We start from the raw sequence: 1,725 nt of genomic DNA on the forward strand, positions 1-1,725 counted from the left end.
TACAGAGTGCCAGCAGCTTATCAAGTGGTGCCTGGCCCTCCGCCCCGCGGAACGCCCGTCTTTCGAGGACATCATCAACCACCCTTGGATGCAGAACACAGCGCCCCCTACAGACAACACTGAGATTAGACTGCACAGCATCAGCCCGCTGCTTTCCCAGCAGTCACTGTGTGCAAATGACTCTATCTGAATGCATACGTAGAGACTTTCCATTACAGCAGCAAACCACCCAGGGGACCTGCGGACTGAGCAGTGCAAAAAAAAAAACACACAAAAAAAACACATGTTGTTCTTTTGTTTTGAGCATTGCTGCTAGGCGGGAGTTCTAGGCTAGGCCAAAAAAGGGAGAGGTCCACCTTTTAGTGAGATCTGTTTTCTCTCGTCTCCTGCACCCCTGTGGCTCAGGGTCCCATAAGTCTGGCTCGTAGTAACCAAATGACTGTCAACACTGCTGTCGGACACTGGTAGATTGAGAAGCCCATCTCAGCCAGTGTAGGGAGGAGCTCGTGGACACCCGATGCAGCGGCCACAAGGAGTCGTGCTGCGATGAGGGCCGATCTGCGGCTTTGGTGCACCGTCAGGGCTGTTCCTTTAGGAAGCAGATCAGCCGAGCTTAATCATTTTAGTGCCTTCTGTGCAAGATCAAGGGTTTGTTTTGTTTAGTTTTTTTGGAAATACTTGAAATGAGTAATAGCCACTGTAACACTCTACTCCTTAACCAGATGTCTTTTTTTTTTACCTTCTTGCTTCCACTTTACCTGCTCCTGGCAGGTAACTGTCGGTCTTACTCTAATACGTCAGAGAGAGTAACCAAATCGACCTCACAAACCTCTGCAGAATGAAAAGTCTTACCTCACTCTTTCAAACCGCTGTTTCTTTTTCCTCTTCCTTTGTACTGAGTAACCCTCAACAACTATCACTCATTGTCACAGATGCACAAAGCAATGCAACTATGACGTAAAAGACTACATTTTTTGCATATTATTTTTGTTTATATTGTAAATAGCTCGGTCAGATAACTCAATTCCATGATGAGGCTTATGTGTAAATTATTTATTGGAGTGTCTTAAAACAAAAAAAAGCCCGAGATGGAAGTGGAAGTATTTATTTATTTATTTATAGAGAAGCAATTTTCTGCAAAATTTTTCTCATTCCACCACCGAAGGGCCCACAAATTATTTAAATGTATTTTTACCATATTTAAAGCCTTTTTTTGAGAACGATATGTACATATGTTGTAAATAATCTTCGAAGCACTTCTGTTTCTCGATGCATGGAGCACTGCTGATGGTAAACCATACCAGTCTGAAGTCGTGTTTGTCACCTAATTTAAACGGTCTGCTGTGCATATGTTGGAGGATATGACCTCATGAATGTTTGAGGAACGAGTGATTTTACATGGTTTCTTTTTCACCTTTAGTAGGCATGATTGCAACTCGGATTTTGTTTTTCTGATTTAGCAATGGAAATTATGTTTAGAAAGCTATTTTTTTACACAATTGTCAATAAATATTTTTTTAACATTCATTCTGGTTTCCTGGGTATGATTTGCTTTGTTTGGCTCACTACAGTAATATCAGTCAGTGGTCTTTAAACAGACAATCAGCAGATGTCATTTGAGAAGTAGAGATGGACAGATTGCAGTGGTATTAGCTGTAAATCCATTTAACTAACTTTAATAGCGCTCTTATCGTTTTATATTGATAGTGTATCTTTAATCTGAGG

At 41.4% G+C, this 1,725-nt stretch overlaps 1 protein-coding gene across 1 annotated transcript in view; it reads left to right on the forward strand.

Annotated features, from left to right (window-relative positions):
- LOC107575956 (serine/threonine-protein kinase pim-3-like) overlaps positions 1-190 on the forward strand; it is a 2,398-nt gene extending 2,208 nt beyond the window's left edge. Inside the window, exon 5 of the mRNA XM_016262255.1 lies at positions 6-190. Within this exon, the coding sequence (XP_016117741.1) occupies positions 6-190 (185 nt within the window). The remainder of the gene's footprint in view (positions 1-5) is intronic.
- Positions 191-1,725: the final 1,535 nt, after the last annotated feature.

This window comes from Sinocyclocheilus grahami, unplaced genomic scaffold (assembly GCF_001515645.1).
Source record: "Sinocyclocheilus grahami isolate Dianchi unplaced genomic scaffold, SAMN03320097.WGS_v1.1 scaffold3046.1, whole genome shotgun sequence".
Lineage (NCBI taxonomy): Eukaryota > Metazoa > Chordata > Actinopteri > Cypriniformes > Cyprinidae > Sinocyclocheilus > Sinocyclocheilus grahami.